This window comes from Oncorhynchus gorbuscha, linkage group LG17 (genome assembly GCF_021184085.1).
Source record: "Oncorhynchus gorbuscha isolate QuinsamMale2020 ecotype Even-year linkage group LG17, OgorEven_v1.0, whole genome shotgun sequence".
NCBI classification, from domain to species: domain Eukaryota; kingdom Metazoa; phylum Chordata; class Actinopteri; order Salmoniformes; family Salmonidae; genus Oncorhynchus; species Oncorhynchus gorbuscha.
In genome coordinates, this window is record NC_060189.1 from 3,297,420 (window position 1) to 3,310,792 (window position 13,373).

At 43.6% G+C, this 13,373-nt stretch overlaps 1 protein-coding gene across 1 annotated transcript in view; it reads right to left on the reverse strand.

Annotated features, from left to right (window-relative positions):
* Window positions 1-1,355: 1,355 nt before the first annotated feature.
* The window catches only part of LOC124001333 (deubiquitinase DESI2-like), a 1,147,470-nt gene continuing 1,135,452 nt past the window's right edge, over window positions 1,356-13,373 (reverse strand). Inside the window, exons 3-5 of the mRNA XM_046308048.1 lie at window positions 8,989-9,082; window positions 3,409-3,550; window positions 1,356-3,205 (exon numbers count right to left, since the gene is read on the reverse strand). Of these exons, the coding sequence (XP_046164004.1) occupies window positions 2,954-3,205; window positions 3,409-3,550; window positions 8,989-9,082 (488 nt within the window). The 3' untranslated portion in view covers window positions 1,356-2,953. The remainder of the gene's footprint in view (window positions 3,206-3,408; window positions 3,551-8,988; window positions 9,083-13,373) is intronic.

Below are 13,373 nucleotides of genomic sequence, written 5' to 3' on the forward strand. Positions count from 1 at the left end.
ACAGAACACATTTCCATGGGTTCAATTCACTGACCTCTATAGAACCCATTTCAAACCATGGGTTCAATTCACTGACCTCTATAGAACCCATTTCAAACCATGGGTTCAATTCACTGATCTCTATAGAACCCATTTCAAACCATGGGTTCAATTCACTGACCTCTATAGAACCCATTTCAAACCCATGGGTTCAATTCACTGACCTCTATAGAACCCATTTCAAACCATGGGTTCAATTCACTGACCTCTATAGAACCCATTTCAAACCATGGGTTCAATTCACTGACCTCTATAGAACCCATTTCAAACCATGGGTTCAATTCACTGACCTCTACAGAACCCACTTCAACAAGAAGAACACATCTTCCTGATAATGCAAAAAAAAGGAGTTACTGCATTAAAAAATAAATACAAATATAGATTATTTAAAAAATATAAGTATATAAACAAATAAATAGTTTTCCCCCCACCCAGTTGTCATGGAGATGGTGTATGGTAATGAGACACCTGTGTAACAACCACAGGTCATGTGATTTCCTTCCTGAGAGGGGGATAGGGGTTACAGAGGGGGTGGAAGCAGACAGACAGAGACAGTAAACCAAGGAGAAGAGAAAAGGACAATATTATTCTACAGGAATACAATGGAGTGAGTGGGCTTCACAAGGCATACTATTGAATCTACAAGAGCAGCATTATAAACGCACGAACAGAAAAGGGCGAATAACATGTATCCTCATGTCTGTCTCATCTGAAAACAGCATTATTTATGTTTTTTTTTAAATGGGATAGTAGTCAGTTTAGTACACTAGTCCAGGACTTGACTGGTAGGACCACTTCCCCCTTGTTTCAGGGAGCACGTGTGTAAATCCGACTCATTCAGAGACATTTCCACATCAATTTAAAAAAGACATTTAGAAAACAAAACCCCTTTTCCTTCACACAATGCTCCCACTGTAACACAGCCCCCCTACACACCAACTCAAATCACTCTGTGAGATCAGCTGGGAAGGCAGTAGGGAAGGCAGTAGGGAATGCAGTAGGGAAGGCAGTAGGGAAGGCAGTAGGGAGGCAGTAGGGGAGGCAGTAGGGGAGGCAGTAGGGGAGGCAGCAGGGGAGGCAGTAGGGGAGGTAGCAGGGAAGGCAGTAGGGGAGGCAGTAGGGAAGGCAGTAGGGGAGGCAGTAGGGAAGGCAGTAGGGAAGGCAGTAGGGGAGGCAGTAGGGGAGGCAGCAGGGAAGGCAGTAGGGGAGGCAGTAGGGGAGGCAGTAGGGGAGGCAGTAGGGAATGCAGTAGGGGAGGCAGTAGGGGCGGCAGTAGGGGAGGCAGTAGGGGAGGCAGCAGGGAAGGCAGTAGGGAGGCAGTGGGGGAGGCAGCAGGGAAGGCAGCAGGGAAGGCAGTTTGGGAGGCAGTAGGGAAGGCAGTAGGGAAGGCAGTAGGGAAGGCAGCAGGGAAGGCAGCAGGGAAGGCAGCAGGGAGTGTCATCCAAGGCCTGTGATTCAACAGTTACTATGAGTTTCATCATGAAAGATTTCCATGGAAGAAGAGTGTAAATGCAACTTTCAGAGTCATCTGACAGTGTTATTCACGATAGTGGTAAATTGGCAAAAATACATGGGGTGCAGACACCATCTTGTTAAACAATGCACGAGACCATGCTATGGACAAATAACACCCTAATATAAATATTCATATGATAAAATGAATACGATCAGAGATTAAATTTAGATGTCTTCACTTCTTATTGTCGAATCCTTTGTTTCTTGACACATTGTTTTGAGTTAAAAAGAATGACGTTTAGCAGAAACGTGCTCGTTCAAAACAACCCACAGGGAGTTCCTCCCAAACAGAGAATATATATCGCTATGTATGGTTCTGCTTCTTCAACTTCTAAAATGGCCAGCATATTAACTTACCCCAACACATCAACAAAACAGGCATCACTGACCATTACAACTGAAGGCCAAGGAAGGGAGCTATTGAACCTCTTGAAACTAGCAGAGAGTAACATCCTGCTAGTGCCACAATACCAGTCGTCTCAGACTGAGAGATACTTAATAAGACTGCATCCCGAAATTGGCATCGGGTGCATCTTTGTGGTGTCAGATATACATCTAGTCGGGTGCATCTCTGTGGTGTCAGATATACATCTAGTTGGGTGCATCTCTGTGGTGTCAGATATACATCTAGTTGGGTGCATCTCTGTGGTGTCAGATATACATCTAGTTGGGTGCATCTCTGTGGTGTCAGATATACATCTAGTCTAAAGAAGAAGCTGCTCTGGAAGAAGGGCATTCGGGATGAAGGCTGACAAAGGTTTAAAAATACCTGGGAAAAAGACAAACACTAGAAAGTACCCCAGCCCTATAGTACATACCTTACTTTTATTTAACTTGGCAAGTCAGTTAAAAACAAATTCTTATTTTCAATGACGGCCTAGGAACAGTGGGTTAACGGCCTGTTCAAAGGGCAGAACGACAGATTTGTACCTTGTCAGCTCGGCGATTTGAACTTGCAACACTCCGGTTACTAGTCCAACGCTCTAACCACTAGGCTACCCTGCCGTCCCTACATAATGTAGCTGTGGTCAATCTGAGAGAACCATGCCGTGGTCTGAGTTAGTTTGTCAACGCCTATAACAAATCCTTCAGAATATATCTACGGTACTCTGAAAAAAAGGGAGAAAAGCAGGAAAAGGATCCAGGTGGATTTTGCAGGTCCCCTTGGCCCGGCGGCTTTATGAGTTTAGTACTAGCATCCTAATTCATCATCCGTCCTCCATCTCTGTTCTCAGAGTGGTGCTACTATGAGGTCAGGTGGTTATTCAGTCAGGCCCACAGATATAATATCACTACACATCCCCTGCAGGGCTGAGCTGGTGACCTTCTGGTCCAGAGGTCAAAGGTCATTATAAAGAGAGTCCTATTGGCTATTCTCTTCAGACCTACAGTTATTGGTTCAGACTAGTGTATGGCGATAGCTGTGTGAGGATCCGGTGCCAGCCCCAGCGGTCCCGGAGGCTGAGTTGGGGTCCTCGTCGCTGGACTCTCCAGCCTCCCGCTCCTCCTTGTGGAGCCCCATGCTGATGTGGCTCTGGAGGGCAGCGGGGGTCAGCCACTCCTTAGGGAGGCAGGTCTGGAGGAAGGGCACGCAGGAGCTGAAGTAGGCCAAGCGGTTCACCCAGCGAGGGATCTCACGCCCACACAACAGCTGGAATAGAACGAATACAACTTTTAAAAATACTCCACATAAAAATGTATTTTATATTCAATAGGCATTATACATTTAAAAAATGTTTTTTTTTTTATCCAGTTATCAAGTTATTCACAATAACGTAAATATATTTTAGATATTGTACGTGTGATCAAAGAAACAAAATGTTGAATAATTGCATGAATGTTTCTCATACTGACCTCAGACAGCGAGGAGGAGAAGTGGTTGCAGTTCTTGTGCATTAGATGGTAGGAGTTGCCCTTGAAATCTGTTCCCAGGTCCTCCATGATTTTATCCATATCCTCCACAGCAAAGTCTGTTGTGCCCAAAGCGATGGCCTCCCTGTGTAGAACGAGGAGAAAACAAAGCTGATACGGACATACCGAGCTTGGAGATCGCGGTGCTGGGTGTAATGGGTGTAATTTACTGTAACTAAGTACTGGAGGTTCCTACCTATAAGTACAGAGGTTCCTACCTATAAGTACAGAGGTTCCTACCTATAAGTACAGAGGTTCCTACCTATAAGTACTGAGGTTCCTACCTATAAGTACAGAGGTTCCTACCTATAAAAAGTCTACCGGTGTTGAATGTTATGGTTAAAGTTTGGCTCCATTCTGGGTCTGGGACACAATGATAATGTATCTGTCACACTGTGTGATTCTGTAGCAGCTGATGTTGTGGTCTTCCTACAAGCGTCTCAGTCTGGTGTTTAGGGAACATTTGGTGCTATCTGATTAATATATACAGTGCCTTCAGAATGTATTCATAACTCTTGACTTTTGTTGTGTTACAGCCTTATTCTAAAATGTATTAAATAGATGTTTCATTTACATTTACATTTAAGTCATTTAGCAGACGTTTCTCGCCCCTCTACGCACAATACTCCATAGTGACAAAGTGAAATAATGACAAAATGAAATGCAGAAATATCTCATTCACATAAATATTCACACCCCTGAGTTACAATCACCTTTGACAGTGATTACAGCTGTGAGGCTTTCTGGGTAAGTCTGTAAGAGCTTTGCACACATTGATTCTACAATATTTGCCCATTATTATTTTCAAACTCATGGATGGACAACCATTTTCAAGTTTTGCCATAGATTTTCAAGCAGATTTTAAGTTAAAGCTGTAACTTGGCCATACAGGAACATTCACTGTCTTCTTAGTAAGCAACTCCAGTGTAGATGTGTCCTTGTGTTTTAAGTTATTGTCCTGCTGAAATGTGAATTAATCTCCCAGTGTCTGCTGGAAAGCAGACTGAAACAGGTTTCCCTCCTGGGTTTTGCCTGTGCTTAGCTCCATTCCATTTATTTTTTATCCTGAAACACTCCCCACTCCTTAATGATGACAAGCATACCCATAACATGATGCAGCCACCACTATGCTTGAAAATATGGAGAGTGGTACTCAGTAATGTGTTGTATTGGACTTGCCCTAAACATAACACTTTGTATTCAGGACAAAAAGTTCATTGCTTTGCCACATTTTTTGCAGTATAACTTTAGTGCCTTGTTGGAAACAGGATGCATGTTTTGGAATAGTTGTATTCTGTACAGACTTCATTATTTTCACTCTGTCATTAGGTTAGTATCATGGAGTATGTATGATACTAACCTAATGACAGAGTGAAAATAAAAGGAAGTCTGTACAGAATACAGCTATTCCAAAACATGCATCCTGTTTCCTGTTTCCATGTTGATCAGTATCTCTACCTGCACATTCATCTTCTGCCGATCTACCATTCCAGTGTTTAATTGCTATATTGTAATTACTTCGCCACCATGGCCTATTTATTTCCTTATCTCACCTCATTTGCTCACATTGTATATAGACTTGTTTATACTATATTATTGACTATGTTTGTTTTACTCCATGTGTAATTCTGTGTCGTTGTATCTGTCGAACTGCTTTGCTTTATCTTGGCCAGGTCGCAGTTGTAAATGAGAACTTGTTCTCAACTGGCCTACCTGGTTAAATAAAGGTGTTCTCAACTAGCCTACCTGGTTAAATAAAGGTGTTCTCAACTAGCCTACCTGGTTAAATAAAGGTGTTCTCAACTAGCCTACCTGGTTAAATAAAGGTGATCTCAACTGGCCTACCTGGTTAAATAAAGGTGTTCTCAACTGACCTACCTGGTTAAATAAAGGTGTTCTCAACTAGCCTACCTGGTTAAATAAAGGTGTTCTCAACTGACCTACCTGGTTAAATAAAGGTGTTCTCAACTAGCCTACCTGGTTAAATAAAGGTGTTCTCAACTAGCCTACCTGGTTAAATAAAGGTGTTCTCAACTAGCCTACCTGGTTAAATAAAGGTGTTCTCAACTAGCCTACCTGGTTAAATAAAGGTGTTCTCAACTAGCCTACCTGGTTAAATAAAGGTGTTCTCAACTAGCCTACCTGGTTAAATAAAGGTGTTCTCAACTGGCCTACCTGGTTAAATAAAGGTGTTCTCAACTGACCTACCTGGTTAAATAAAGGTGTTCTCAACTGGCCTACCTGGTTAAATAAAGGTGTTCTCAACTGGCCTACCTGGTTAAATAAAGGTGTTCTCAACTGGCCTACCTGGTTAAATAAAGGTGTTCTCAACTGGCCTACCTGGTTAAATAAAGGTGTTCTCAACTAGCCTACCTGGTTAAATAAAGGTGTTCTCAACTAGCCTACCTGGTTAAATAAAGGTGTTCTCAACTAGCCTACCTGGTTAAATAAAGGTGTTCTCAACTAGCCTACCTGGTTAAATAAAGGTGTTCTCAACTGGCCTACCTGGTTAAATAAATGTGTTCTCAACTGGCCTACCTGGTTAAATAAAGGTGTTCTCAACTGGCCTACCTGGTTAAATAAAGGTGTTCTCAACTAGCCTACCTGGTTAAATAAAGGTGTTCTCAACTAGCCTACCTGGTTAAATAAAGGTGTTCTCAACTAGCCTACCTGGTTAAATAAAGGTGTTCTCAACTAGCCTACCTGGTTAAATAAAGGTGTTCTCAACTAGCCTACCTGGTTAAATAAAGGTGTTCTCAACTAGCCTACCTGGTTAAATAAAGGTGTTCTCAACTAGCCTACCTGGTTAAATAAAGGTGAAATAAATAAAAAATGAAAAAAGTGTTTATAAAGTAATTTGTGTTTATAGATTCAGTTGAATTTAAGCAACAGCCACTAGTCTCTTGTATGAGCAGGTGCAATAATATCCATTTCACTTTCATGCTCATATCAAGTGGCAGCTGTACTCATCCAGGGACATCCCCTACCAGTTCTCACTCACCTGCTCTCTGTCCCCTCTTCACATCCCCTACCAGCCCTCACTCACCTGCTCTCTGTCCCCTCTTCACATCCCCTACCAGCCCTCACTCACCTGCTCTCTGTCCCCTCTTCACATCCCCTACCAGCCCTCACTCACCTGCTCTCTGTCCCATCTTCACATCCCCTACCAGCCCTCACTCACCTGCTCTCTGTCCTCTCTTCACATCCCCTACCAGCCCTCACTCACCTGCTCTCTGTCCCCTCTTCACATCCCCTACCAGCCCTCACTCACCTGCTCTACATACAGCTTATCGGAGGGCATGTTTGCAGCAAAGAAAACTACTTGTCTCTAGCCTAAACGGTTAAAACTAAGAAACAAAGAAAACTACTTGTCTCTAGCCTAAACGGTTAAAACTAAGAAACAAAGAAAACTACTTGTCTCTAGCCTAAACGGTTAAAACTAAGAAACAAAGAAAACTACTTGTCTCTAGCCTAAACGGTTAAAACTAAGAAACAAAGAAAACTACTTGTCTCTAGCCTAAACGGTTAAAACTAAGAAACAAAGAAAACTACTTGTCTCTAGCCTAAACGGTTAAAACTAAGAAACAAAGAAAACTACTTGTCTCTAGCCTAAACGGTTAAAAATATGACCCATATTATCGAAGGTGGCTTTAAATTATTTTTTTTACCGAAGTTCTCTAAGCTTACTAGATAACCTCCAACGAATGCCAAAATATCTCCCATTTGTCAAAATCTAGTTGATGATTATACAGATAGCAGATCAGCTCATGAATAAAGGGGCGATGGAGAGTGGAAATAGTTTAAAATAAATATCCATATCTCCTCTCATACGGTTTGTTGATCACACATTCTCTACTGAAGCTCTCATAGGGGCCGCAATACGAGACAGCGCAGAGAAGCGGGTGACATGTTTTAAAGCAGTATTTTGACATGGATAGGCAAGAGACGTGCTTTTTAATGCAACCTATGGATTACAGGATAAAGTTAGGAATTTATGCGAGACAGGAGTCAGAATTTTGCAATTGGGATGATAGAAAAATAGCCTAGACTCTATAGAAGGCTCTGACGCGAGTCAATAGATACATAATACTCTTGATTTAGGTTACATTGTTGCAAGCTAAATGTTTCTGATCAGTGATCGATGAGCAAACAAATATATACCACTTCTACTTGTCCAGCCAGAGATCAATTAACCAAATATACACTTGCATAACAAGTTAGCAAAATGTTCTGATTGGCTAATATATGAGCAAACATGAATAATGATCATTAGCACTCACATCAATTTAGCGCACATTTCCCCAGTGTAATTGTTACCTAATGATTCAGTGAAAACAAAAATGGAATGATTTATAGAGGAGTCCCCCAAACTTGAATCAAAGCAGCGCGATTGGGCTGTCCCAATCAAAATGTCGCTGAAATGACCATCTACTGTAGGCGACCACGCATGACTATTGCTTTAAATTAGTATAACGGTTGGATATGACTTTGGGAGTTTCAGTGTAAGCAAAAATTGAATACATGCCTTCAATTAATAGCATTAGCCTAATTTATTACAATTTATATATATATAGTTTTCCTCTCTCTGTGCTTTTTCTAGGTTATCGTTCTCTCATTCTTTTCTTCTCATTCCGCTGTCGGAATGGCCTTCCTTCACCACGTTCATCCCAACACTAGTTTTAGTAAATATAGCCTACTGTTTTTGGCCTTCCTTCACCACGTTCATCCCAACACTAGTTTTAGTAAATATAGCCTACTGTTTTTGGCCTTCCTTCACCACGTTCATCCCAACACTAGTTTTAGTAAATATAGCCTACTGTTTTTGGCCTTCCTTCACCACGTTCATCCCAACACTAGTTTTAGTAAATATAGCCTACTGTTTTTGGCCTTCCTTCACCACGTTCATCCCAACACTAGTTTTAGTAAATATAGCCTACTGTTTTTGGCCTTCCTTCACCACGTTCATCCCAACACTAGTTTTAGTAAATATAGCCTACTGTTTTTGGCCTTCCTTCACCAAGTGCATCCCAACACTAGTTTTAGTAAATATAGGCTACTGTTTTTGGCCTTCCTTCACCAAGTGCATCCCAACACTAGTTTTAGTAAATATAGCCTACTGTTTTTTATTTATTTTTTATTTTAGAAATCAGGCTTTTTTTTCCGTGTTTGAGCTCATTTAATATCTGTGATGTCGGACCAGGCCTGGGCTCGGGCTTCTGCTCACCGGACTTGGATCGGACCGGGATCGAATGTTCACTTCTGATGAGAACTCTTAAAACTGCATTCTGATCTTCTGTTGTGAAACAGAGGCCATTGACCACTTTTTTTTTATGTGACAAGGCACTCTGTAGAACCCTGTGTGTGTGTGTGTGTGTGTGTGTGTGTGTGTGTGTGTGTGTGTGTGTGTGTGTGTGTGTGTGTGTGTGTGTGTGTGTGTGTGTGTGTGTGTGTGTGTGTGTGTGTGTGTGTGTGTGTGTGTGTGTGTGTGTGTGTGTGTGTGTGTGTGTGATGGTGTAAACTCACTTGAATTTGAAGGTCTCTCCTAATTCAGTGGTGTTTCCAGGGTTTATTTCAAATATACCACTAAATGGGTACGGATGACCTCCATACGCAAACTCTGTAATAAAGATGAGAAGAAAGGAACACATTGAAAACCAGAGAGGTATCAGGTGTGAGGAACGAAAAGAGAAACATAAATGCCGTCACCACCTCACCTTCCAACAAAGGAACAGTGTAGCAAGCTGAGAGTGAGAAGATACTGTGTAGCAAGCTGAGAGTGAGAAGATACTGTGTAGCAAGCTGAGAGTGAGAAGATACTTTGTAGCAAGCTGAGAGTGAGAAGATACTGCGTAGCAAGCTGAGAGTGAGAAGATACTGCGTAGCAAGCTGAGAGTGAGAAGATACTGCGTAGCAAGCTGAGAGTGAGAAGATACTGTGTAGCAAGCTGAGAGTGAGAAGATACTGTGTAGCAAGCTGAGAGTGAGAAGATACTGCGTAGCAAGCTGAGAGTGAGAAGATACTGTGTAGCAAGCTGAGAGTGAGAAGATACTGCGTAGCAAGCTGAGAGTGAGAAGATACTGCGTAGCAAGCTGAGAGTGAGAAGATACTGCGTAGCAAGCTGAGAGTGAGAAGATACTGCGTAGCAAGCTGAGAGTGAGAAGATACTGCGTAGCAAGCTGAGAGTGAGAAGATACTGCGTAGCAAGCTGAGAGTGAGAAGATACTGTGTAGCAAGCTGAGAGTGAGAAGATACTGTGTAGCAAGCTGAGAGTGAGAAGATACTGTGTAGCAAGCTGAGAGTGAGAAGATACTGTGTAGCAAGCTGAGAGTGAGAAGATACTGTGTAGCAAGCTGAGAGTGAGAAGATACTGTGTAGCAAGCTGAGAGTGAGAAGATACTGCGTAGCAAGCTGAGAGTGAGAAGATACTGTGTAGCAAGCTGAGAAGTGAGAAGAAGATACTGCGTAGCAAGCTGAGAGTGAGAAGATACTGCGTAGCAAGCTGAGAGTGAGAAGATACTGCGTAGCAAGCTGAGAGTGAGAAGATACTGCGTAGCAAGCTGAGAGTGAGAAGATACTGCGTAGCAAGCTGAGAGTGAGAAGATACTGCGTAGCAAGCTGAGAGTGAGAAGATACTGCGTAGCAAGCTGAGAGTGAGAAGATACTGCGTAGCAAGCTGAGAGTGAGAAGATACTGTGTAGCAAGCTGAGAGTGAGAAGATACTGTGTAGCAAGCTGAGAGTGAGAAGATACTGTGTGTGGTGAAAATATATCACATGGTGTGAGATGATATCGTGTTGGTGTGAGAAGATATCGTGTTGGTGTGAGAAGATATCGTGTTGGTGTGAGAAGATATCGTGTGGTGTGAGAAGATATCGTGTGGTGTGAGAAGATATCGTGTGGTGTGAGAAGATATCGTGTGGTGTGAGAAGATATCGTGTGGTGTGAGAAGATATCGTGTGGTGTGAGAAGATATCGTGTGGTGTGAGAAGATATCGTGTGGTGTGAGAAGATATCGTGTGGTGTGAGAAGATATCGTGTGGTGTGAGAAGATATCGTGTGGTGTGAGAAGATATCGTGTGGTGTGAGAAGATATCGTTTGGTGTGAGAAGATATCGTGTGGTGTGAGAAGATATCGTGTGGTGTGAGAAGATATCGTGTGGTGTGAGAAGATATCGTTTGGTGTGAGAAGATATCGTGTGGTGTGAGAAGATATCGTTTGGTGTGAGAAGATATCGTGTGGTGTGAGAAGATATCGTATGGTGTGAGAAGATATCGTGTGGTGTGAGAAGATATCGTTTGGTGTGAGAAGATATCGTTTGGTGTGAGAAGATATCGTTTGGTGTGAGAAGATATCGTGTGGTGTGAGAAGATATCGTGTGGTGTGAGAAGATATCGTGTGGTGTGAGAAGATATCGTGTGGTGTGAGAAGATATCGTGTGGTGTGAGAAGATATCGTTTGGTGTGAGAAGATATCATGTGGTGTGAGAAGATATCGTTTGGTGTGAGAAGATATCGTTTGGTGTGAGAAGATATCGTGTGGTGTGAGAAGATATCGTGTTGGTGTGAGAAGATATCATGTGGTGTGAGAAGATATCGTTTGGTGTGAGAAGATATCGTGTGGTGTGAGAAGATATCGTGTTGGTGTGAGAAGATATCATGTGGTGTGAGAAGATATCGTTTGGTGTGAGAAGATATCGTGTGGTGTGAGAAGATATCGTTTGGTGTGAGAAGATATCGTGTGGTGTGAGAAGATATCATTTGGTGTGAGAAGATATCGTGTGGTGTGAGAAGATATCGTGTTGGTGTGAGAAGATATCGTGTGGTGTGAGAAGATATCATGTGGTGTGAGAAGATATCGTGTGGTGTGAGAAGATATCGTGTGGTGTGAGAAGATATCGTGTGGTGTGAGAAGATATCGTGTGGTGTGAGAAGATATCGTGTGGTGTGAGAAGATATCGTGTGGTGTGAGAAGATATCGTGTTGGTGTGAGAAGATATCATGTGGTGTGAGAAGATATCGTGTGGTGTGAGAAGATATCGTGTGGTGTTCGATCAATGTGTCATCCTGGCTGATAGGCTCCTCGTGACTACATAATCTATTATAAACGCAGAAAAAAACATCCTCATATTTTTTTTAAACAGTGAATTACCCTGTGAAAGCTACGTGATCTTCCGCGTTACTTCTGGGTAGTGTCCCCTAATCTTTTGAACGGGCTTGACGATTATATCATCAAATTCGAGACAATGCAGACGAGATACATAAAAATCACACGTGTGTTTATGGGTGTATTTACATCTGCCAGATGCCTTTCATGAAGTGTATAATAAATAAAAACTCTTCTCTCTCCACACATTATGATTCAATGGTGAGGAACTCAGGAGGGAAGATCAACACAATGACAGAACCTCAACGGGATGGAAGCTGTAGAGCAGGGTGGTGTCCCAATGGGATGGAAGCTGTAGAGCAGGGGTGTCAAAGTGGTGGTGTCCCAATGGGATGGAAGCTGTAGAGCAGGGGTGTCAAAGTGGTGGTGTCCCAATGGGATGGAAGCTGTAGAGCAGGGGTGTCAAAGTCAAATGGATTGGTGGTGTCCCAATGGGATGGAAGCTGTAGAGCAGGGGTGTCAAAGTGGTGGTGTCCCAATGGGATGGAAGCTGTAGAGCAGGGGTGTCAAAGTGGTGGTGTCCCAATGGGATGGAAGCTGTAGAGCAGGGGTGTCAAAGTGGTGGTGTCCCAATGGGATGGAAGCTGTAGAGCAGGGGTGTCAAAGTCAAATGGATTGGTGGTGTCCCAATGGGATGGAAGCTGTAGAGCAGGGGTGTCAAAGTGGTGGTGTCCCAATGGGATGGAAGCTGTAGAGCAGGGGTGTCAAAGTGGTGGTGTCCCAATGGGATGGAAGCTGTAGAGCAGGGGTGTCAAAGTGGTGGTGTCCCAATGGGATGGAAGCTGTAGAGCAGGGGTGTCAAAGTGGTGGTGTCCCAATGGGATGGAAGCTGTAGAGCAGGGGTGTCAAAGTGGTGGTGTCCCAATGGGATGGAAGCTGTAGAGCAGGGGTGTCAAAGTCAAATGGATTGGTGGTGTCCCAATGGGATGGAAGCTGTAGAGCAGGGGTGTCAAAGTCAAATGGATTGGTGGTGTCCCAATGGGATGGAAGCTGTAGAGCAGGGGTGTCAAAGTCAAATGGATTGGTGGTGTCCCAATGGGATGGAAGCTGTAGAGCAGGGGTGTCAAAGTCAAATGGATTGGTGGTGTCAATGGGATGGAAGCTGTAGAGCAGGGGTGTCAAAGTCAAATGGATTGGTGGTGTCCCAATGGGATGGAAGCTGTAGAGCAGGGGTGTCAAAGTCAAATGGATTGGTGGTGTCCCAATGGGATGGAAGCTGTAGAGCAGGGGTGTCAAAGTCAAATGGATTGGTGGTGTCCCAATGGGATGGAAGCTGTAGAGCAGGGGTGTCAAAGTCAAATGGATTGGTGGTGTCCCAATGGGATGGAAGCTGTAGAGCAGGGGTGTCAAAGTGGTGGTGTCCCAATGGGATGGAAGCTGTAGAGCAGGGGTGTCAAAGTGGTGGTGTCCCAATGGGATGGAAGCTGTAGAGCAGGGGTGTCAAAGTGGTGGTGTCCCAATGGGATGGAAGCTGTAGAGCAGGGGTGTCAAAGTCAAATGGATTGGTGGTGTCCCAATGGGATGGAAGCTGTAGAGCAGGGGTGTCAAAGTGGTGGTGTCCCAATGGGATGGAAGCTGTAGAGCAGGGGTGTCAAAGTGGTGGTGTCCCAATGGGATGGAAGCTGTAGAGCAGGGGTGTCAAAGTGGTGGTGTCCCAATGGGATGGAAGCTGTAGAGCAGGGGTGTCAAAGTGGTGGTGTCCCAATGGGATGGAAGCTGTAGAGCAGGGGTGTCAAAGTGGTGTG